Source organism: Tachypleus tridentatus, chromosome 1, assembly GCF_004210375.1.
Source record: "Tachypleus tridentatus isolate NWPU-2018 chromosome 1, ASM421037v1, whole genome shotgun sequence".
Taxonomy (NCBI): domain Eukaryota; kingdom Metazoa; phylum Arthropoda; class Merostomata; order Xiphosura; family Limulidae; genus Tachypleus; species Tachypleus tridentatus.
This window is the reverse complement of record NC_134825.1, coordinates 68,711,103-68,736,191: the sequence shown is the minus strand read 5'-3', so window position 1 is coordinate 68,736,191 and position 25,089 is coordinate 68,711,103. Positions and strand designations below refer to the sequence as shown.

The 25,089-nt window shown below is 30.9% G+C and overlaps 1 protein-coding gene across 1 annotated transcript; it reads left to right on the top strand.

Annotated features, from left to right (window-relative positions):
* Positions 1–4,301: 4,301 nt before the first annotated feature.
* LOC143251315 (selenoprotein N-like) lies at positions 4,302–25,089 on the top strand. Its single transcript, XM_076502733.1, has 8 exons — positions 4,302–5,162; positions 6,411–6,527; positions 9,215–9,549; positions 12,446–12,597; positions 13,060–13,298; positions 16,193–16,402; positions 17,497–17,678; positions 23,352–25,089. Exons 1-8 carry the CDS (start codon positions 4,887–4,889, stop codon positions 23,455–23,457), a joined length of 1,617 nt encoding a protein of 538 aa, XP_076358848.1. The 5' UTR covers positions 4,302–4,886; the 3' UTR covers positions 23,458–25,089.

Genomic DNA, 25,089 nt, shown 5'->3' with positions numbered 1-25,089 from the left:
TGGTGTGACGGGGATTCGAACCTGCGACCCTCAGATTAGGAGTTGAGTATCTTAACCACCTGGTCATGCCGGGCCAATTTAAATAGGCTATGGACATTAATATTATTTCATATAGTATATCTGTCTTGGCTTTGGTGCAAAATAACCATCCGATTTTGTTCAAGGATTGTGGAACAAAAATATAAATATTAATAAAATACTAAAAAACACACTCAATTTCAATAAAGTACGAGAATCAGTAAAATAAATCGTCACTCATAAGAGTGAATAAAGTTTTCACTTTTTGCTATTGCTAAAAAAAATCCAGACTTAGATAAATTCTTAGGGTGAAAAACTTTTGCACTTGAATTAATTTTAAGACTACCCTATGACATACACAATAGTGCATTCATCATTACTATCTAGGTTTCACGAAAGTATTCATAGTCTTTTTTTTTATGTCCAGGCTTGTAAAATGATCATAAATGATAATAAGGCTGAATATTTATAAATATACACATTATTTACTCTACTAAAATGAAGTGCTTCCTACTAGTATTAGAGTGCTTTAATGGATTCTACATTTCTGTGATACTTGAATAGCTGTGTAGAGCTTGTTTTGGTAACGAAGAAGAACTTTAACAATATTAGAAGATTGGAATCTCGATGTTCAAAAATCAACTTCAAAAATAGCTCTACAATCTTTGCAGGAGTTTGTTTAGTAGCTGTGCATAACTCTTGACGCAGTATACCTAGCCGTTTTTGCTACTGGCTTCGGTACTTGAAAAGCTTCAAAGAGAAATCTGGACAGTAGCGATGAAAAACTAATAAAATATTTTCTTTTATTTCCAAAATTGAAATAAAATAGTCCTATGATAGAATATAAGTTTTTTAGTAGGTGTATCCAGTTTTGAATAAAATATTAATGGCCATTTTGTTTCCTTTAGGCTTGTGAAACAATTATAAAAATAATATAAAAACATATAAGTTGATTTTGAATTTCGTCTAACAGATTTTGCTATTACCAAAATTTTAGCAGCTTTAGCCATTGAGATAGAAAGTGTTGAGTTTTGTTTCAAGAACAAATATACTTCTTAAGATGGTTTCTGCTCATAAGTTTTAAATTTTTTGTGAAATTCCTGAGCGAACGCTATTATTGAGCACTATCGTAGTTGATGATGAATAAACTTCTTTCAAATATCTCGATCATGTTCATATATTTCGAGAAAATCTGAAATATTAAAGTAACAAGTCAATTCAAAGTTATTATTACTATAAACATTTTTTTTAACAATTTGAAAGCCACTATATTTGTTTTTGTGCATTAAGGTGCCATAACCATAAATTAATATGAACTTCTGATAAAATAAATCTACTCACATAGACCAGAATTACCACCATCCTCTTAGATAATATAGATAATTTAAATACTAATCTAACTTAAAATAATTGGAATGCATTGTTACATTAGTTAGGTACTTTTATTGTCAATGAAATTTTTGGCGATAATCCCAATAATATCGTATGTAGCTTAGCCAGTTCAGGAGATTTACTTTTTCTTTACTCTATTCACTAAATCAAAAAAGTAAACTTGTTCTTATGCTAAAAATATACAGTAATAGAAAATAAAAAATAATAAAACTACATACATTTAACATTCTAACTTTACAACAGTATATGCAGGAACATTGTTCTTTTCTTGGGTGGGTCGTTTTAATTAAATAATCAAGGGAAAATGATTCAAGATCTAGTTCCATAACGATAACAAATTTATTTATTTATTTGTATGCGTTTCTACAATCTTAGAGACATTGTAGCTTGTAGACCTAGTTTATCAAATGACATTCAAATGGAAATACTAACATACAAGTAAACTCACTTGTAAAAAATTTCATGATTAATCCATCGAATAACTGTATATATACATGCGATAACTAATATTAATCCAAATACTTCACTGAAATTAAATACTTAAAAGATTGACTAACATCTAATCAACAACTACTCGGCAATCACACGTTGAATACTTCACACTGACGTTTACTGTTGGCTTACTACTTGACTGGTGTTCTAGTGTTTGTATCTCATGTCTCAATTCTAAATGTTCTTCAAAGATACTAGATTTTCGTAGTGATATCCAGAATATTCTAATATTCAGTTGACTTGAATGTGATGTACCTTATAGTCAACATCTGGAGTAAAACCTTGAAAATATGGTGCCCCCTTTCTGGATTATGAAGCCACTTAAACAATCCTAATACAAAAATGAAACAGCACACTAAACTGTCTATTCGCAAAATCTTTTTAGCATTTGTTTTTATTTCTGAAGCCGATGGTATACAGATGGGATTGCTTCTTGTCACTTTTTATCACTAGCTGTCCTGTCACTGGTAAAGTTCCTCCTGTGTAGATAATTCAGTGAATCCAGTGGTGGCTTAATCCTTGTTGAGCCTTTAGAAGTTGTCTAAACTGAAACTCTGGGCTACGCAACGTGTTGAATTTCCGCTGCTAAGTTTTTCTCTAGAGTTACTCATTTGACTCTTTTTCTCGCTGTTATACTTCCAAATATGATCCAGGCGGATAATCTTTGGGTTGGATTGCCCGTCTGTTTGAATATTGCAACTCACATCATACTTCCAGTACAATATAAAGCTCTTTCCAGTACCTGCTTAACTTTTGAGTTTGCTTTTCACCGAGATTGTAGCTATGAAAACAGTGTCTCTCAACATATTACAAAGTTTTATCAATAACTCATGGCTTCGTGTACAGTTTCCCTTTAAAAATAAACTTTTTTCATTTTTTAAAGTAGACAATATTTCCAACTGAACTTCATTCCATAAATTCAACTAGTTTCTTCTTTTTTATATCTGATTAGCCTTTTATTGTTCCTTTGAGCTGATTAGGCTTGAAGTTCATTCTTGGGATTTTGTCTCTTTGGCTTACTAACAGCTGCTGATTTCTCACAGTTTCGGCTGTAATGGCCATATCTCTAATAATTATAACCATTTCCTCTTTCTAGTATCCTTTGGAAGGAGTTCTTTGTTCACACATGCTCTAATAAACAGTTCCTTGCAATATGTCCTTTCATATTACACTTGAAACATAATTTCTTGTGATTCATCTTCTTCAATTTGTGTAATTAGCTGTATTGTTAATTTTCAGTTCCCTTAGACTATTGTTAGGGCGATATAATGTTTCAATTCTACAATATTTGACATTCTTGTTGCTTCTAGGTTGCTCATTTAGTATCTAATTTGCAAATGGAGTGCAAATTTTCTGCAAGTTTGTTCGTGGTCAATTTTCTTTGGCCCGGCATGGCCAAGCGTGTTAAGGCGTGCGACTCGTAATCTGAGGGTCGTGGGTTCGCATCCTTGTCGCGCCAAACATGCTTGCCCTCCCAGCCGTGGGGGCGTTATAATGTTACGGTCAATCCCACTATTCGTTGGTAAAAGAGTAGCCCAAGAGTTGGCGGTGGGCGGTGATGGCTAGCTGCCTTCCCTCTAGCCTTACACTGCTAAATTAGGGACGGCTAGCACAGATAGCCCTCGAGTAGCTTTGTGCAAAATTCAAAAATAAAAAACAAACTTTCTTCTTTTTCTCTCTTTTGTCAATTTCTTTTACCTACTGCTACTTGTCTCATTAACTCCAATAAATATCTGATATTGTTTCATGAGATCCTTTTGAAAGTTATAGTTTATTCAACGTTTGCTTTTATTTTTACCAAACTAATTCCATAACCGACACAAGTATTGTAACATAGTTCTATTTTTGTTGGGTTATTTACCGAGATTTTCTAAATTATCTGGTGAAAATAATTCTAAATCAAGTCACGGAACAAAAACACATTAACTTAATGATTGCTTAACTTTTTTTTTTTCAAGCCTACACGTGTTATAGCTTTGTAGACTTAATTTATCAAGTAACGTTCAAATGGAAAAATTGTCATACAGGTTCACTTATAAAAGTTCGTGGCTAATCTATTGAATAACTGAGTGAATGCGACAACTAACATTCATCCAGATACCTCACTATAATCAAATACTTAAAAGATTAACTGATACTTGATGAACAACTAGTCGCCAAATACAAACGGAATATTTTGACATTTATTGCTAGCTCCCACTTGTATTTATATCTTTATGTCTCACTTCTAAATATTCATGAAAATTAACATATTTACATGAAGTCATCTAAAATACAGTTGATTCTCTATAATTTGCTTGATCTTAACATGATGCGCCATGTAACTGACATTTTAATGAAAACATAGAAAATATCTTGCAGCGGTAGACTGACAGAAAATTGTTTTATAGATTACATTAGCTTTAGAAAGAATTTTTGATATGGTGGTATTAATGAGTCTGCTTATTCATTTACGTAGAAAAGTGTTTTGCAAATAAGCTGGAAAACGATTTTTTTCGTGTTTAAAAATAATTGAAATGAGAATCAGGGCATGGTGGTATTACCATTAGTTTTGCATCAATGTTTTTTTTTTATTTAATCATTATTCTGAAAATACGTTAACTGATATTCTTGATGGTGAAACATATTTGTCAGTCACAATATTTTTAAAGTTCTCAGTTTCAGAGTGAAGTGACAAAATAAGTGAAAAACTTTTTTTTTCTAAATTAACTTGATTTTGTTTAAAAGTTGTAGGACTTTTAGTATTGTTACGACGGTAGTATTAAAACGAGTTCTGTGGTAAATCACTTGCAACAAGTGCTTGCGGCAGTAGTCATCTGGCTATTTGATATTACTACTTATACTGGTAGTTTACCTAAATATTTGTAATTTTCATATTGGTGAAAATGAAGTGACAACTGATTTTTCGAATAGTAGAAATAATCAGTACGATTTTAAAAAGTATGCATTGTTTTGTGAATAACATAAAACATTAACTTGTGATTATGAGTAAACGAACTACTTTTATTGCAATATTGATAGTTATTTTTCTGGCATACTTGGGACATTACTTATATGAACTGTTAGAGAAAAACATAGTTATTGAAAGTAATGTTTATCAAGAACATGATAATTGGCAGTTACAAGTATTTAATGGTATCGACAAAAATAATGATGGAGTGTTAAGCTACGAAGAGTTTCTTCCATTTTTGGACCAAACAAATTATAGACATCTTATAGCGTCAGAGGATGCCAATTCAGAAAAAAAAACTGAGTATGAGGTAAGAAGAATATCACTTGTTATCCACAATGCCTTTTTAATTCAGAGAAACTGAATATAACATTATAAGGTATAAATTATATATTTTAAAGGGTGAAATGTGTTACATGTAATACATTGTTGGTCAGTCTGTTACAAATTTGTGTTTATTGATATCATCACACAAATGAGGTTTTATCAGAGAAACTAAATATAACATTGTAGTTTAAAAGTTATATATTTTGAAGGCTAAAGTGTTTCCTTGTAATACAGTGTTGGTCAGGTTATGAGGTTTTATTTCAAAGACGAGAGCTATATGTGAATAACAAGAGACATTTTCCATTTTATATCATTTTCAAAATTGTTAATGATCTTATAAATGTTCATCCAGACTTTTATTTTATAGATTATCTTTCCATTATTTATTTTTGTGTGTCAGCTGCACATGACACAGCAGCATATGGACAGCAAGGGACAGTTAACCCTACAAAGATGTTCTTGAACTTCTTGCAAATCTACTCTTGAGAAGAAGTAAAAACTTAGCTTACCTTTTATTTCTCAAGAATTTATTAATTCCACCTTTATAGACTCTTGTAGAGTGTTGATCTAGCCTCTTTTGCTGCAAGTGACAACTCATTTCAGAAACTGGTATTAGTGTTATTAATTTCTCTTAACTGGAACCTACAACATGTCTCTTCCAAGTCATAATCGTATATTCTTTCACCCTGTTGTTTTCAGAATTTGCCCCCCTCCTCCATAAAAAAAGGGAAGCCTTTATGTTATTAAATTCCTAGACAGTTTGTAAACTCGGTGAAATAAATATTTAAGTATATTTCTTTTGTACTAATATTTTTGTAAGAACTAAATACAGAATGAAGGGGAGGCTGTTTTTTCTTCATAAGTAGACTGAAAGCTTACAAAAAGAAATACCATAAAAGTTAGTAGAAACTCTTAAAAGAGTGTATGTGTGACATGCTAATGTTTTTTTTTAAATCAAAAGGAGCGTGTTAAGATTAATTATATTTGCAGTAAAAAGCCAAGATATTTAATGCTTATAATGCCTTGTTAATGATTGTGTCTTTCAGACATTGATTGGAACTTGTATAATGAAGTTATTACATTTTGTTTTGCTTTTATTTTCATGAAGCTTTGTTTTTAAGGAGTAATGTGAAAATATTTATTGTATGCTATTTTCGTAATGACAGGTGTTTAGGAGAATTACTTAAAGTGTTTATAATTTTCAGAAAAATATATGCTTTTATACATGCAGGTTCAAGAAGAAATAAATATAGGCTTAAAACCAGATGAAGAAAAAGTCACTATTGAATGTTTTTTTAAACCACTTGTGTTGACATCCTTAACCAAAGATGTTTTCCATATGGATCCAGTGAGTGAACTTGCATTTTTTTTATATGAGTATACATTGTATATATTGGTGTAATTGTATTTTTTTACATATAACATGTACATATGCACCCTCAGCAATGAACATGATAATCTATAGAATTCTAGAGAGATAAGCATCTGTTATGGTGTACTATATTTATTAGTGTATGGCTGGTTATTAAAAAACAAGATAATTAGGTGCTCATAATGTTGTTGTGACAACACTACATCTACTTGAGATACTGCTTTGTCTTGTTAATAAATTATTCCTCCAAATTGAGGCTGATTCACATATAAAATTATGAAGTTCACATCAATTTTTTTTTGTTATATTTTTTTACTCTTGATGTTTTGTATTAGTATTTTCAATCATAGATTTTCTTTGTGAAAATGCTTGTAAATGTAGGTAACTAATTCTAAAACTGAAGATTAAAACATAACCAGAGTATTTCTTTATTAGTAGTTTAATAATTAACACAAAATGTCTGCACTTGATTGCGATACAAACTTGTGTACCATACCTTTCTGAAAAATGTACTGTATGTTTTCACAAATTAATTAAAAGTCTGATATAATAAAAACAATATGTTGATCAGTTTGTACCAGGATAAATCAATGGGAAGATATCTTTAATTACATTTATTATCTTATATGCAAGCAAAGCTTCTTTGTCAATGTATTAAATGTAAACTTTTGTTTCATGGAATTGTGATGGAAGTGCCTAGTATAATCCATATGTGGGTCATACAGCTCACTTGTACTAAATTTGCAGCTAAGAGATAAAAAGTTCACACTCATCAGTTTATTGGAAGGTCTGTACTTTTCTGTCAAATGAGAATTTATCAAAGTCACATGTAAGCTGGGATATATTTAGCCTAATTACTGCATGAAGACATGCATCTGTAATTTAGGCCCAAAGACTAGATTTTGCATCTGTCATGTTTCAGAATGTTGCTTTACAGATGAAAATTCCTTCATCCTTCAAACTCAGAGACAAATTGTTATGGAAATTTTAATAGGCCAAGCAATTGCTCCATGGATAAGAATTTACAGAATCCCATTCAATTGCCTTCCATGGATTTACCTGTCATCACAGTATTGTATTGCAGTTTGATTTATTCCATTTATTTATCTATTTTTACATCATTTAAATTCACTATGAAAGAGTTTTCAAATACATGAATGTCTCTTGTGTGCTTATGTTTATGTGCAGAAAAATCAGAAAACCAATCATTGAAGCTGTTTCAAGGTTATGAATGGTACAGTTGATTGTGTAGACAGTGGGAAATGTGAAAAGGTTAAAAGAACTAGAATTAAAATGTTTGAGTAATGTGGGTTACATTCAATATTATATTGTTGTTATCATTATCCACCCCATTATACCACCTCAAGTTGCATGCATTGTTCACCACAACAAAAACTGTTTAATGTTGCATTTTTTTAAAAATAATTTTACTCTATTGTCAGTAAAGAAGTGGGTGAAACTCATCAATCAATGCCACATTCATCCAGTTGTTCATTGTATGCAATTCTTTATGCTCTAAGAAAGGCTGTAACTTCATCTTATTGGATGTATCTGAGATAAATGAGCAGTGTTTGGACTGATTTTGGAGGGTATGTTTGGAGGTGGCTTTATCCTGACCAAAATAAAAAATAATTGGTCAGTTGATATACTGAGCCATCTGTTACACTTACAAAGTCTGTCCATTTCTCTTCAATCATCCTATTATTGGTAGCCACAGTTTTTTTATAAAGACAAATGTATTCTCATTTGATTATTTTTATTGATATACTTTAATGGTAGATGTCCTTGAAAAGCAGATCTGTGAAACTTTAGTACCATTTAGAATGTCAGAAAAATAATTGTTCATGCCTTATAGAGTAATGTAATATAAATACATTTCTACAATGTTAGGATTTAAGCAATTAAATGTTATATGATTATTCTGTTGTTTATATAAAAAAATGTAATCCTTTACACTATGTTTGATTGGAGATTCTAATAACATGGCCAGTCTTTATATCTAAAAGGAATGTAGCTGTTAAAGATTTAAAAATACAAACAATGCACAAAAGGAGAGTGCTATATATAAGGAGAAAAATCGAAAAATCAGTAGATTGCAGAAATAGGGTAAAATGTTGATTCTTAGATTCACTTTTATTCTGCCTTTTTACATTTATTGATATTTTAATTCACAGTGGCAGTTCTAACTTTCCTCAAGCTAAAGTAACTCATACACTGGTAACTGGGGTTGTTAAACAATTTGTAACAGCTCTTTGGCCAAGTTCAGTGAAACTTTACAGACCGTGCATTATATTACTGTGAATAGATAGATATATGTAACAACAAAGTAGTTGAGGTCACCTGAGGAAAAAAACATTCAAAGCAGTAATTATTTTCATGTTTTAATTAATTTAAACATTTACAAGATGTTTATGAAGATTTCTAATTCTTACACATGAAATCTGTATTGTTTGTATACGACTGCATGTAATGCATTACAAACTACAAATATATTTATTTATTAATCTTCTGTGCACATACATTAACTATCAAAATATGTATTTTCACAGCAATGAATCAAGGAAATTGTTTTGCAGAAAAACAGGAAACTATTTATACATATTTATTTCTTTTACATATGTACATTTCATAATTTTGCTAAATTAGGCTACATTTTTGTTAAGAATCATTCAAGGGTGTTGGAAGGTCTTCTGCAGTGGAAGAAGCCTCACCATCTTTGGCAGGAATTTGCCGTTTCTAATTTTTATATATTTCTTCCTCCATCTGATCTATACCTTGGAAAATCTTGGTGGATAATACCATCAGAGCTAGATACTTATTCTGGTCAGCTGTCCAGTTCAAGAATGCTTCCTCCAAAAGTCAAACCTCATCTAAAATTGTTACATGCAATGCTTGGAATGTTTCACAAAAATGTATTCCTTCACTCCCGTTTTGCACCTCAAGGAATGACTGCAGTTGTTCGAGCAATGAATGAAGAATACATAGATATCCTTTTCAGGTGAGGTGGGTTTTGAATATGAGGTTTTTAAAAACTATTTCCTGATCTTCATTTTAATTCTCTATGTTGTAATATAGAGTTTAAGAGAGAAAAGCTTTATTTAAAGATTTTCTGTGTACCAAAAGAAAATGATTGCTGAATAATTATTTATAATAAACAAGATTGTAAACTGCTTATTAATAAATATAAAAAAGCATGATGTACAATATAAAGGTGCATTCACAATGAATATCAGATTCTTAAGTGGTTCTTCTTTAAAATATCTTCGATTTGCCACATGAAACTCTTTTGAACAGCCTTCACACTTAGACAATCCAAATGTAGTAAGCCCATATTTTAGTAAACCAGATACTTCAAAGTTTGTAAAATGGTAAGTTTACTGCATTACCAGTTTTTCTAGGCCTGGCATGGTCAGGTGGCTGAGGCTCTTGACTCATAATCTGAGGGTTTTGGGTTCGAATCCATGTCACACCAAACATGCTTGTCCTTTCAGCTGCAGGGGCATTATAATGTTATGGTCAGTCCCACTGTTTATTGGTAAAAGAGTAGCCTAAGAGTTGGTGGTAGTTGGTGATAACAAGCTGCCTTTCCTCTAGTCTTACACAGCTAAATTAGGGAAGGCTAGTGCAAATGGCTCTCATTTAGCTTTGCTTTAAATGCAAAAACAAATATTGAAATAAAATGAAAAATAAAACCAGTTTTTTCTAAAATTTCTTCTTTAACACTTTTGCTTGACAAACAGAGACACTAATTATAAATAAACTGTATTTTGTAATCTGAAATTACACCATATCATATTCAGGTTCAGTGCCCTGCAAGTGAAATACACCCATAATGACTTACCAGAATAGTTGTATTTATTAATAGAACCCTTAGCACTTTGTAGCTTATAAAATGTCATAAGAAAAGTGATATATTTTCAATAAACGTTTTTCCACACTTCTTTCATTTTTTTTTCATTTCAAAAGCCTTATGAAAGATTATTAAAAATTTTGTTTTCTTATTGGTCTGTGACTTTCTTATGAATGTTGTGAATTGTTTTAATACTTGACTCTGTCATGAATAGCAAATAATTTTCAAGTTTTGAGTACACCTTTACATATCAAGCTTCAAAATCTAATTAAAAGTAACATTTCTAACCCTATTTTAACAATGTTTAACTCAAGAATCTCTTACATTTTATAACATTTATATTGTGTAAATTACAAATTAAAGTGAAAAAAATGTAATTTGTAAGCAGCTCTAAGAAGTCTTGTTTGTAAACAACTTAGTGACTATTTTAACATTTTTCTGCTTATCTCAAAATTTAAGTTTTATGTATGCTAGGAAACTGTCATCCCTTGAGAATGTATTTGCCATTTCTTCCACATGTGATGATTCTTCTGTTTGTAATTTCATTATTATATCCCTTAGTTCTCATCATATTGTCTAAACAATTGTTGATAATGAATAACTTTAAAAATAGCTAAACATGAAGTTTAAACACTATTGGATAGAGGAATGACTTGAAGGAGATTGTATGAAAATGGGCAACAGAATTTCATTGGAAATGTAAGAGATTTGTAACCAAACTACAAATCTGAGAATTTTTGTACAATTTCTTTCTGTCAGTGTTCACATTAATGCACCAATGTGTATAAGTGCAAAATTTTAACACAGAGGTTGAGAAAAATTGCTTCATAATGCATGCCAAGGAAGTGGGCTAAAATTTCTTTAATGTTACATTTTATTCACCATCAGTAAAGTTGAGATCTTTTCAATTATTATTTCATTCTGCACTACAATGTTTGTATCTCTTTTTCGTGATGCTGTGTGCAGAAATTGTATTTCCCATTTTGTGGAATACAACACTGGTAGTTTGATTTAGATGTGGTGCCATTTATCTTCAAAATCATGTACTACCCAACAAGAAGAATTTCTTCTACATGGACTTTTGTTAGGAATATAAAATTAATGAAAAATAGTCCTTGGACTCTGCAGTACCAACAGGGTACTTCAAAAGAATAACCTTGTTTGAAGCATAGGAATAGTCAGTGCTTTAGTCTTTATGCCGAGACCTTTATCAGGTTGCTGAGGGAACTGCTCTGCTGGTGTATGTACAGTTGGTCAGAAGTTTATAAAATGCTGTTCTTGTAAAGGACTCTTTCTCCTCAAGTTTCATGTCATTGTATCATTTGTAGAGAATGGAAGTGGAGTCTGGGATCTGTGGTTTGTGATGCTGTCTGTGTGATGGTATGTTTATATAGTGCACATGTTTAAATTTCATAAAGTGCAAAAATGAGGGTAAACAAATACAATGTTGAGTGTAGAATACATTTCATAACTATTTTTAATTAGTGTGCAGTACTGAGAATTCTCTGTTGATTCTGACTCGCATTGTAGTTGCTTTAAAAGATATGTTCAATCGTTTCCATTGCTTAAACTCCAGTGAAAAGTGTACTTCTAATTTGATCATATTCTTGAAGGATGTATAAAAGTTTGTTGATTTTGACATTTGAGTGTTAAAAATGCATTTAAAAAGAGTCATGGTCAAGGCAGTTATTTTATCATTTTCTAGTTTTATTTAATATCAGTGTTTTGGTCTTAGATTCTGTACTAGTGAAATTTCAAAATGTAATGTTATAAGTTTTTTATGCTTCGTAACTGCTTTCAAAGAACAAGCATATAGGCATGCAAGAATTTGTTATTCAAATATGAATATTTGAATATAAAGTATGAACATTTAGATCTTTTTAGTAAGTACTCGAGCTTCATATTGACTATTTAATGCATTGTGAGCATCCATTTGTACGTTTTGTTAATTATTTTTATCTTACATATGTAGTACAATAAATTCTGTGAAACCTTGCTGTTGAATTGTGGTTTTGTTTTCTAACAATTATTTTTCAAAATATAGGCTTCATGCAGAATTTCAGTTGAATGAACCACCAAAATATCCATTTTGGTTTACTCCAGCACAGTTTAGAGGGCAATTAATTATTAGTAGAAGTGGCAATGTTATTAAACATTTTAAAATGGAAGTTCCAACAGACAGGAAACTTAATGTTGGTAAGTTTATTTTGCTTTATTCAACAGATTGACTTATTTTTAAAATGCTGATTTCTCGCATATTATTGGTCTTAGGAGTAAATTTGATACTTAAACCTTGAGAAGTTTTAATACAAGCAGTTATGATTCCTTTCTTGTAGAGAGCAGTTAGTTTAATCTAAAATTTTTACAATATTGAAGTTAAGTGCAATTCATTATTGAATCCCATTATAGAATATGGTAGATCTTAAGATATTTATGTAAAACAGACTGAAACACAACAATAAATTGCTAGTGCTAGTCTATAGAGTAACTGATAAAATTTTTAAATTTCTGCATGTATTCATTCCTGTATAAAGTTTCTTTTACATATTGACTTTAGAGTTTCTTTAATGATAGTGATTAAGCCACGTTTTTGCAATTGTATTGATTTGGTATTTATTGAGTTGTATTATTTTCATGTACTTGTTATGTTTTAAATAGACATGGAATGGTTGAATGGACCTAGTGAGACTGAGGACATGGAAGTTGATATTGGGTATATTCCTCAAATGTCATTAGAATATATTGATTCCTCATTCAGCAAAGAAAGACAGAATATTCAGACTAGTCAAGATGCACATCATGATAAAGAAGTTAATGAGGTGTTACAGTGGACACAGGAGATACCATATAAGGAAGCCTATAAGCTTTTAGAGAGACTAATGTATCCATTTAAACAGGTTTGTATAATTACGTGTAATATCATTAACAACTAGAATATCATTCAAATTAATACTTTAATAGAAGCTAAATAATCCACTTTTATTGAATTGCTCTTAATGTAATCAAAATAATTAAGTTATTAGCTTTTTGATGTTTTCTGTTCAGTCATTAATATAATTGTCTGTACAATTTAAAGATACTACTATTTTGGTATACTGATGAATGTTAAATACAACAGTATATACTTATGGGTGAGGTTTCTTCTGGCTTTTTGTATTTCTTTAGTCAGTTGTGCCAGATTTTTTTTTGAGCCACAGATTTTTAAGTCAGTTTTATATGTTTACTTGGGTAAAACTGATTTTACTTAGAATGACAAGATAGGTCTGCTGAGTAACAGGAGATTTGACAAGATATTTATTATAGAGAATTTCTGTATGTTTTGCAAAGCTGAGTTTATGAGAAAAAGTAAAGACTGGACACTGTAAAACAATGAACAATATTTATTTGATAACACAAAAATATTGTGTATATTTGCTTAGGGTGCTGGACAGTTATGTTTAGCTTGTTCTTCAAACTTTATTGGCCAAGATTTTATATAAAACTGAATAAACCTATATTGTCTAAATAATGTGGAAATGTCAGACTTTTCTACCCTAGTGTTATCCAAATGACTAATTGTTTCTATTCAAGCATAAAAGGGGTTGTAACCATGAGCCATCACGTAATTTATCATGTGCAGGCATGTTAGGTGTTATCTGAAGATGACGACAAAGAACATAAGCAACTGGAATGAAAGCAGGATAGTCTGATTTTTTTTCTTTGCCAGATGTTATGTGACATCTGCACATTATGAGGATAACTAACAAAATCTAAAAAACTATTGTAATAAGAAGCAGGAAATGCAGACTGTTATCATACCACAATCTTTACTGTATTTCAACAATCTTTAAATCAAAAATATTTTAAAATTGTTATTTTTCATTTTGTGATGTTTATTTAGGGTAACCCGCATGGCAAAATAAAAATATCTTCTGATTTTCATTTCTGCTCAACTTTGAGAAGTCTTGCCTCTAAACAATGCACTTCCCAAAGAATAGCTTTACATTTCATATGAGTATGTTAGGCAATGGTAGAATATTCTGATGATTCAAGTCCTTATTTATTGAATATTATTCTGATGTATTTCTTATTTTAAACTACATACAATATAAATCTAATAAGTGGTTAGTTAATTATTTCTAATTTAATTTGTGATATGTTTTAATAATCTTATTACCCATTATCCAGTGATAATGAAAACATTAGCTATTCTCATTCAGTGCTGCTCCCTATATACAACAATTTTTATCACAAGTCTTACACTCAAACACTATCCATGATTATTATGATTCATCTGTATCTTGCATGCATAATCATTGTGTAACAACCCTCCACTGATAGGAGTGTAACAAACTCTCCTGACTCTTCTGATAGCTATTGATTCAACTGAACTGTCTCTTCTCATTAATCAGTGCTTTAGTCAAGACATTTTTATTGTGCTCTTGTCATACATTTTTCTTTTTAATTTTTTATGAACTAGAAAGACCACTTCTATCTTTCCATAACGTTTTATTTTTTAAAAACTCAGTGATAACTAACCTCAGTTGTTCTTTTCTTGTATTTGAATAAGTTTCATATTTTTATCATTTTATTATGAATAAAAAGTTAATATTACCACTTCAGATATTCCACAACCTGCTATCAGCACAATTACAAGCTTGAGGTTGGGGACACACAAGTGAGGAATTGTTTGCCCTAATTTGTCATACAATTACACATTATCTGAATTGATCTTCTCCTATTATTGCTTGACTTCCTCCTGAATGTACCTAACAGTTCTCTTGAAATTTTGTTTTACTCTACTGTTTCTTTGAGTTGAAGACATTGTGTTTTCTATTAGCTCTCTGACATTTGATGACAAAATTGGCATTAAAAGAAAAAAAGAAACATAACAGTAAAATTTATTAAATAAGAAAAGATGTTCACAGATCATAGAGGTATTATGAATTGGCTGTGTAAACTCATAAAGTTAAACAAGTTCCAGTTGTTCATTTGAAAAAAATGTTTCATCTCTATCAACCAGTGCCATAAATGCATTGAAATGATTTTGAGTGATTGTTGCTGTGGAGCATTTTATTTATACTTGAGAAATTACAATGTCCTATTTTAACATTATTATATTAGTTTTATTGAAGATTTAAAGCATCTCTGGAACATCTTTACACTGATGATCCATTCCACAAGAAAAGTGTTACTGATTTATAGCATTTTTTCTTTGTAAAACTTTTTTGCTTTCCCTTTGCACTTCAACATGACTACTTCTTCATTGTCCATAGTTTCATCAGAGTTGTTGAAATTCCTTTAATAAATTTAAAATTTTAAAGCTTGTTTAAGAATAAAAATAGTTGATTTAAATCGGAGAACTTAGAAAAAAATCTACACATGTATAAATATATAGTTATTGTGAAGTTCATATTGTTTTAATGATTGTATGTACCCATGAACATGCATCAGTGTGAGTATTACATATATATATATTTGTAAGATGAAAAAGAAAGGTAGAAATGTTCTGAACTTAATGATGAATGGGTGAAGAACATATTAATTTATTCTGATCTATAAAGTGATGTATATCTTTCTTGTACTTTTATTCCAAGAATGTTAAGGAATAAGTAGTTTGTTCTTGTAAATGTGTATATTATTTATATCAGAAACTGTTACCATAAGACAATGTATTACAAATGTATGTTGATGCTTGTTACAACAAGATCAAAATTCAAATATGCATTTCCTATGTATGGTTTTGTGTGTATTTAGTTAGTATTGTGAACTTTAATTGATTCAAAAGTAGATATTATTTCTTTTCTTTTAGGTCACATACTATAATTTCACAGATGCTTTTAGTCGAGCACAAACTTACAACAAACTTGTTCATGCTGTGTTACTTTGGGGAGCTTTAGATGACCAATCCTGCTGAGGATCTGGGCGGACTTTGCGAGATGGAGCTCTTGCAAGTCCGCCCAATCTTCAACTTCTTCAAAATTATTTTGTTAGCACTTGGGCATTGGTGTCAGATTTAGAAGTAAGTTTTCAGTTTATTCAAATTGTAGAATATCACAATGTGACTAGAAATCACATTAATTATCTCATTCTTAGGTGGCAAAATACAAGGTTCCAGTAAAAAAAGAGAAGATTTCATAATAATATTTTAACTGCAATTTCTGTCTGTTGTATACTGCTGCTGACAAAGTTTTTTTTGTTAAATATTTAGGACTTAATAGGCTAGCTGAATTACAAAATGCTATTAATATTAATTAGATATGAGATTTGTATGTTGTGTAAGGTTTGTCATGATCCTTGTTAGACTAGAATATTATGAAACATATTAATTTGACAATAAATCCTAAATTCTATACTGGCCTAATACAAGTGAAGAAAAAAGTTCATTACCTTTCATCTATTTTAAATACTGTTTCACTGATAAAGACACTGCAGTGATTTATAAATACAGGTTAAGTGAACCTGTGAACATATTTCTTAATAATACAACTAATTTTTTTTTAATTTGAAAACCCAATAAAGCTTGTAATTGATGTGATAATATGAAGGAGGGAAAAAATGACAAGGTATACCACTCATTATTTTTGTGAGTGCATCAAAGATCATTTGAACTGAAGGATCAAGGGCAGTTTAAGCATAATGTCATGCATTAACAATGCATGATCAAGTTGTAACTATAGACATTTTTTTCATCAGAGAGGCTAATTTTTAGTATCTTCTTACCATCAAGAAATTGAAATTTGAAATGAACCAATTGGCTACTTAGTCAAAATGATACTTAAACTAAAATAGTGTAGTTTTTTCCTTTTTTATGATATGATTAAGTGTACTTCTAGTCTTTAACATTTTTTAAAGGATTTGCTACCTTAACAGGTTATATTTCATTTCTGCATGCTGTTGTAGTACATATGTAACAAGAGATTCTTTTTATCATTTAGAGTGAGTTCATTGTAGTAATATTTTTATATTTATTGCACTTATACATCAAATCATTTCTGTACCAATTGATACAATTTTCTACTTATTGGAAGGAAACAATGTACACTCTAAATGTTTTCATTTATTCTTTAACTAATTGTACTAGCATCATAAAATAGATATTTCTTTGCAACTCAGATCTTGAAATCCAGAAATCCACCTGACCTGGAATCCCATCTTGCTGAATCTGTTCTTAAAGATTATAATTTCCCAGTGGAATCTTTGGTTGTCTTCCCAAATGGAACAGTTGTTCATCATATTAATGCTAACACACTTCTTGATTTTGGTGATCAAATTATTGATTTCTCAATCTTGAAAGGGTAAGTATCATTATTAAACATATGCTGTAAAATTCCTAAACAGATTTTTCATGGTGTAGTCCAGAATGCTGATAATGTTAGTTTACTAACTAATAAGTTTCCAAGTTTGTTTGTCATGAAACTAGAAAATACTAGAGTTAGATATAATCTCAATTTATCATTATAACATTGGAAAATGAATGTGATCATTAAACTTTGGAAGTATTTTGATGATATCAGAAAGTTGTGGAAATTGATCTTACACAATGATATGTTGGAAATTTGGAATTTCCTGATTGGTTACATAAGAATAAGTTGGACAGTTTCCTCAAAGCTCCCTTGTAATCAGGATCACTAATTCCTTATCAATTATTATAAAAGCTGTACATGCAAATGGAAGAAAAACATAATAGCAAGAAATGGAAAAGTAAGGTTTAAAGTAACAAAAAATAATAAGAACCAGGCTCTTATCTCCATTTGCAACATATATTGAGCCAAGTTTTCAACTTCTATTCTTGGAACTGTCTCAAGAGCTTTAAATCAATTGATCTGTAAGAAGAATAAGGATTTACAAAATATTGTATTAAGTGTATACAAATGACATCATTTAAAAAATAATAGTATGTCATCTGTCATTACAACACTAATATGCAGTTTATAAGGTAATTATGAAAAACGTTTTGCAACTCAGCACATTATATCTTACACAGTTTCACAACTTGAAAGTATCATGTGGGTGCAAATTCCACATGTTGCCACTTTCATCACATGTCTAATCAGTCACTGTAGCATTCAAAATGTTCTCCTTTAGTGCCCAAATTGCATTGCGTCCATGTGACAATGGACATCTCGCCAACAACAACCATTTCATCTGTTTTGCTGGCCACTACCTGGACAAATGCATTCTTAAGGCATGGAATCAGGTGATACTTCTCACGGTATTGTTGTAACTTCAGGTACCTCATAACTAGAAATTGACTGGTGTCCTGTCTGATGAATATGGTGACTATTCACAAGGAAAATGACATGAAATGATTCTGTTCTGAAAGTGCTTCTTCCAAACTTGTTTCATCAAGTTACATGTGGATTAATTTCTGACCAGATAATGTAGTTGTGCTAATGACATTTCTAGAAAGGATTAAGTGTGCTTTGTCAGTCCTTAAGATATATTTGCAGACCACTGGTCATCAACTTTCAGTCTTTTCAAAAACAATGGTGGAAAATTAACACTTCTTGTTAAATCTGTTTCCTTCAGTGCTGGAATGTGGTATTGATTGTAAGAAAACATCTGCAAAATTCATTGAGGAGCTTTGCAAACAATTGAAATTAGAAAATTCAAACACTGGCTGTTATAACATGCTGCTGGATTCAAGCTCTTTTAGTGTTGTTCTTGTCTGATATGGTTGACATTTATGATTATTTCTGTATGGGTCAGTTGTCTGTCTGTGCATGGCTTAGCACATGTGCAACCTGACTCTTCACATGTTTTTATGAACTTGCACACAGCAACACTGGAACAAGGCCCAATATGATCAGTGATGTCGAGATATGGAAGTTACACACTACAGCATTCTCTGTGAACTGCCTCAACATTGCATATTTTGGTACAATAACATTTTATTCATTCACCTCTCTACATGTTTGTCAGGCCCATTTACACTCATGGGAAATATGTGAAAGAAACCAATGTGGCACTCCTGATGGCAACATGTAACAATTGTGATATTTGCATCTGCATGATATCCTTAACATTCTTGTGAAATTTCACCTTCCTAAGCCATACTCTTTGTGAAATATGACATGCTGAACTAAGACTTTCTTTATAATCACCATTTAATACGCCCCCTCCAGTCTGTCTCCAGACTTACAATGCTAGAAATTGGATTTCAATACCCTTGGTGGGCAGAGCATTTTCATTTATTTTTGGTTAATTTGTTTCCTTATTCAAACAGTTACTTAGGCTGATATTACATAATGCAAGTGATGCCTAAAATAAGAACCTTGTCAACAAAACTTAATAGGATCAAGTACAAAATGATTTAACTAAGCCTACATCACCTTTCTCAACAAAAAATAATTTATTTTCTTACAATACTTTAACATTGCAATTCAATTGCATTATGAAACAATAAAGCATGCTCTTTGAAGCTATAAAGAAAATTAGGACTGTAATTCTAGTGGAAGCTGTTACAAACACTGTTTTTTATAGCAAAATGTCACCAATCTTAACTTTTATCACCAGGTTCTGTTCTCTATGCTAATCTCTACTGAACTGGAAGCCTTTTTGCTTGGTTTTTACAATTGAAAAGAAAGGAAAAAGAGCTTTCATAACATGCTTAGGTTGCTAACTTCTGACTTTTCAAAGCTGAGTCTCAAATGTTTGTGTATGGGTAAGATTTTTTACAGTAAGTGTCTGTGACTTGTTGACAACAAATGTCAACAATAAATAAGCAACACACAGTCCACTTGTGTTAAAATAGTATATAAAAACAAGTCAAATGTATATATATAAATGTTTGTCATACTTTTGGTTATCACATTTGTATCCAGAACTTTGAATACTCCTCTTTTTCATCAAAGTCCATACAAGCTGATTCAATTGCTTTAGAACACAGTTTGACAAAATGAATTATTCTACTCTGTTCTGTATATTACAACACAATCAATAGTGATTTCACTTTGAAATTTACTACTTATGCTGTTAGCTACCACAGTTGTATCCAAAGCCTTGATTTTTTTATTTTTTTTTGTCAAAGTCCACACTGGCTGATTTAATTACTTGAGAGCACAATTTGAAAAGACAACTTATTCTTCCCTCCTATGATAATACAATACAATCTTTGATGAGTTCACTTCAAAAAGCACCACAATACAATCTTTATGGCTATAGTCACAGTCATGTGGTGTAGATCTAACAAACTATCTATCCAGATCTAAGTAACTTAAACTACATTTTTAGCATATTTATAGCTCAACAGAGGCATAGAATTTTCGACACACTACAAGATATTATGATGCAATGCTACTTAATTAAAACCATTTGAAAAATTTAGAAGGTTCTTATAACGGATGAAAATTATACAACAATAGCCAATTTACAACATATAATTTCTAAACAGTTGGGTAAACAAGCCTTTAATAAACTATTGTTTCTAAAAATAACTAAATGTATTACCTATGTTATATTTAAATTGAAACAGTCACATGTATGTATAATTTGTAAACAGATATGTAAACAAACCTGTGATAAACTCTCTTCCAAAAATAACTAAATTTAACACCTGTGTTGTACTTAAGTTGAAACAGTCATGTGTTCCTAACAGTGAGATATAGGTAATAACACCACACAGTGATAATCAAGGTTTAGAAATGGTGATTGGCTAAGTATTGATAAAAACTTCACTTTTATTTCTAGTTACAAGAATTGGTTAAGGATATTTTGTTCAAAAATATCATGACTTTCTCTTTAGAGGGCTATGAGTGCCATATTATGCTCTGAAAAAATTCAAGAAATTCTCAGTCACTGATGATTTTATTGAGAGTATACTAAAATCAACTTCAAACCAAAAATTTGCAAGTTCCTTTTATTTTTATATATAAAATAAATATGTTTTTATAGAATAAATTTTAATTCTGTGGTTGTAGTTTTTTTTCTCATTTTATAGAGAAACAACTAGAATTTTATTGTCAAATTTATTTAGTGGTACAATTTCAATTTTCATGGGAAATTACATCCATCTAGATGCGCCCACCTCATGTGGGTTCCGACGACAGCACTCCACCATGGACCACCTGATTCGACTTGAAATGTCAGTCAGAGAATCCTTTCTCAAAGGACAACATCTTGTATCAATATTATTTGACATTGAAAAAGCTTATGATACAACATGGCATATGGCATTTTTTGAGACCTCCATTTATATGGGTTATGTAACCATTTGCTTATTTTTATTAAAAATATTTTAATGGACAGGAGATTCCAAGTTCGTGTGGGCTCAACACTTTCCTGTTCTTTTATACAGGAACTTGGAGCCCTCAAGACTGTGTCTTGAGTGTCACACTTTTCAGTATAAATATTAATGCCATTACTGAACAACTCCCTCTTACTGTTGCAAATGAGCTCTATGCTGATGACTTTCACATCTCATGTCAGTTGTTGAACATGAGATATACTGAGCAGCAGCTACAGACTGCCCTCAATCGTTTACTGAAGTGGACCACAGCAAAAGGCTTTAACTTTTTCTCTCTAAAACTGTTTGCATACACTTTTCAACCAACAGGGTATTCACCCTGATCCTGAACTCCGTATTGGTGAGGTTGTGCTACCTGTGGTCCCTGAAACAAAGTTCTTGGGACTTATCTATGACCTTCAGCTGACCTTTATACCACACATCAAGTAGCTATGAGTCAAATGTACAAGAGCACTGAACATCCTCCATGTCCACTCTTCCACCACATGGGGAGCAGATCAATATATTGTGCTGTTCTTTGATCAAAACTAGACTATGGGTCACTGGTCTGTGGCTCTGCCTGAAGATGCTGGACCCATTCATCATCTGGGATTTCAGCTTTGTAATGGGGTTCCTGCACTTACCCAGTCCAGAGCTTATACACAGCTAAATCTATCTGCTCTGGCACTATTACTGCTGTGCCTGTTCCTTACATGGACTGTGGTCCTGTATTCAAGGCTCAGCTCCATGTCAGCTGGCAGTCGATTAGGAGTGAGCAATGCGAAAACAAGCTTTCCCAGATAAAACCCTCTATTGGACTTTGGCCATCTTGCTTCTGTAAGGATCAGAAAGAGGAAGTTGTTCTAACTAGACTATGCATTGGTCACAGTTTTTTAACTCATCATTTTCTTTTATTTGGAACTGATGCACCAATGTGTAGTCTGTGTAACACTCAGGTCACAATAAGCCATAGTTTACTTTTTTGCTGTTGTTATGACTCTCAACAACGACACCATTTTAAACATGTTCTGTCCCAAGGTTTGTCCATAACGTTAGACATTGTTACTGGTGATGGTGACACTGTCTATCTTGGAAATGTTTTTTTAGTTTTTTAAAGACCATTGATCTTTTTAATGCCAATTAAGTTTTTTAATTTACACATTAAATCTTTTTTAATGTGAATCTCTCTTAAGAATCACAGTACATCTAGTTCAATTTGAAATTAGAAAATGGCCGTAACATCAAATAACTCTGAACCAAGACTGGAAAGGCCAACTTCAGGTGACTAACAGTGTACTTACCTGTTAATCTTCCTGGCAAATTATGATAATTACAATTATGCTACAGAAAGTCCTTTACAACTTGTATTACTGTAGTTTTCTCTTACTGCCGTAGACAAGATGTTAACATTGGTTTTACGCTGTTTACGTTTTGTTAAACCTTGTTTTGTTTTACCTTAATTTCCATTTATGAATTTTACTAAATTTACTTTAATTTTAACTTTTTACTGGATGTTTGGTGCAGATAGCCCAGCTTCTTTGTGCCATAAAACTCCAAATTAACCAACCAGCCATCCAGATGTGAAAGATTTAATGGTCTGATCAGTAAAGATATATATTAATTTATTTTCTGGTTGATTATATAGGTGAATAAATAATGAATGGTTTGTAATTGAAAAATTTGTATGAAAACAACAAAATGTCATTTTTTTTGACAATCATATTATAACTTTTTTTCTATACAGATTTCATGACCCTGTGGAAAAAGAATATCACAGCTTTTTGAAAGAAGCCTTAAGAAGAGCTGATTCATTTCTACAAGAATCAGAAAAAAGGCATGATGAACTTTAGTGTTTGTATTAATAAAACAAAAAAACTTTCAACATATTAAAAATAAACTCCTGTTATATCATTTTTTCAAATATTTTGCATTTGATCTTAGTACCAAGTGAATTTAAAACATTATAGTGTTTGTATTCATAGTATACAGTCTTATGACACAAGATGATGCCACAACCTTAAAGCAAGCAATTTGCATAGATGTGGTTAATGTAAAGTGTCATAAGAAGGTGAATAGAAGTTGCTCTTTAGGTGAAGTTGGTTAATGTGTAACTTGCTTATGTAATAATGATGTTACTGTTCCTTGGTTAGCATTTTGACATTGGGTCATTTTAAAGTTTTGATGAAAAATGTAAAATGTCATTTGCAAAAATATAATTTTGATACAACTTTTTTCTTGTGATTTGTTTTAATGTCATGTTTTGATATTTACCATACTCTTTGTTTTCATCAATCACTTGATTAGCTTTACTATAGAGTGAGAATATTAAAACGTTTTACTTTTTTAGACTACTGCTTTAACATTTATAGGGATTACTGTAGAGAAATTTTATTTGTTAATAACACTGTATATAATTAAAGTATTACATGCAAGTTTCAGTCATTTATTGAAGTTAAAACTAAATATGCTTCCTGTGATGTTCATAAAACTGTTTTACTTAAAATGTAAATGTTTTTGTGTGAAATTACTTTATGAAAATTGCAATAAAGGTTTTTATATAGAAGAAAAATATTAAGTGTAGTTTGTTGTAAGGTAAAATATTATGAATAGGATTTTTTTTTTATCCTTTCTAGATTATACATGACAAAGTTCTGTAAAAATGTAAACACTTTAGATATCACTATTTTTGGTTGAAAGTTAACACTTATATATAGATGTTTCTTAAATATCAAGCTGAAAATATATCATTTTGGTTAAATGAACATTTCTGACAAAAAATATTGCAACCAGCATGTCTAATTTCATATTTAAGCAGTTAGACATCTTAGGTATAGCATGTCCAGTTTTCTTTTTTTAACCAATCTTTATTTATAAGTAAAAATATCATTAGTAGGCTTTTAATGATGTGTAACAATATAACTTTAAAATATGTTTGCCATTTTAATATTTCTTGATTTAGAAGATTAGTGTTACAATACCTTTGTCCTGTAGCAGTTAATCTGTCTTTGTGTTTAACAGAACCAACTTTTATGGTATTGTTGCAGATGGCAAATTCCTAGGTAACAAAGATATATCAAGGTTGGCTTTGAGGAAGTATAATTAAATCATATTTCTCAGTTTCTTCCAAAGTGATGTGTGTGAGTGATAGCTAACAAATATATTGCTTTTCTTTTTGACAGTAACTATCATAATGATAGCCACAATAAATTTTTTTTTATTTGTTTGTTTTTGGTGGTGTTGATGTGATAATTGTGTATACCAAATTTGTCTGGATGAGGTTTCTTCCCAATTGTCCTTTCTTGAAAAGCTGTTCATTATTTAGTCTGGAACATGTTAGAAGATTTGGCATTAAAACCCCAAATGAAAGTTCTTTGAAGATACAGTGAGAAAAGTTCTATTTGTGAGATCCACTGTCCTGAGAGGAGGAAACTGATAGTTTGTAAAATTATGCCTTCTGAAAGAATAAACATGTTTATTTAGAA